Below are 853 nucleotides of genomic sequence, written 5' to 3'. Positions count from 1 at the left end.
TTTTTTTTTTTTTTTTTTTTTTTTTTTTTTGACTGAAGTGCTTCCTGCTTTGAACTCCTGGTGCCTTAGAGTTCCTTGACTTCCCTCCCCACCTCCAATCTGGCCACACTAGCTGTTGAAAAGGGCCAGATATTAGTCCTTTACACTTTAGTATGAACTAGATTCATTTCCCCTTGGGGAGTGTTTCAGCTTTGCCATGCCTCTCCTCGTTGGGGGAAAGTTGATTGCTCTGAGAAAGGTTAGTTTTCAGGCCTCGGATTGGGAGGATCATGGGGGCCCCCCATGCTGGATCTTCATGGCCTATTTCATCGAAATCCCTACAGTGGCTTAAAGTGTGAGAAGAAAGAGGGGAGGGAAAGTCAGGAGAGAAAAGGAGGGTCAAGAAAGTGGCAAATAATAGGAACTAACACACACACAGAGCCCAGTAGTATTTATAGAGCATCTTAAGCTGTATGAACTGTGATCCTCTCAGCACCTTATGGAGAAGGGCCCATTCCTATTTTACAGACGAGAAAACTGAGGTTCCTGGGTATCTGTGAGGAGAGGGGGTGATGGGGGATGCTGGCAGTGGGGCTACCAGCTCAGGATGCTCATGGTTTTTCTGGATCCTCCTCTGTGGCAGGAGCTCTCAAGCTGGTGCAGATCCCGGCAGGTGCCAGGCACATCCAGGTTGAGGAGCTGGAGAAGGTCCCCCACCACATTGGTGAGTGCCTGGGTGCCAGGAGATGGGCAGCCAGGCCCCGGGACCTGCCCTCGGGTGTGGGGGGAGCTGGGAGGGCAGAGGAGAGGATTCTAATGCAGAGGGCATTTCATGAATTAAAATAATGGGAGAGAACCCTTTTTTTTTTTTTTT

General features: G+C 49.4%; 1 protein-coding gene across 2 annotated transcripts in view; it reads left to right on the top strand.

The window, feature by feature from the left end:
• The window catches only part of ADAMTS14 (ADAM metallopeptidase with thrombospondin type 1 motif 14), a 91,804-nt gene that overhangs the window by 76,442 nt on the left and 14,509 nt on the right, over positions 1-853 (top strand). For both annotated transcript variants that reach the window (XM_007454698.1, XM_007454697.1), the window contains exon 15: positions 623-703. In XM_007454698.1, coding sequence (XP_007454760.1) covers positions 623-703 — 81 coding nt within the window. The remainder of the gene's footprint in view (positions 1-622; positions 704-853) is intronic.

This window comes from Lipotes vexillifer, unplaced genomic scaffold, assembly GCF_000442215.2.
Source record: "Lipotes vexillifer unplaced genomic scaffold, Lipotes_vexillifer_v1.1 scaffold205, whole genome shotgun sequence".
In the NCBI taxonomy this organism is placed as follows: domain Eukaryota; kingdom Metazoa; phylum Chordata; class Mammalia; order Artiodactyla; family Lipotidae; genus Lipotes; species Lipotes vexillifer.
Note: the sequence above shows the minus strand (reverse complement) of the source record. Positions and strands in the feature narration are given on the sequence as shown.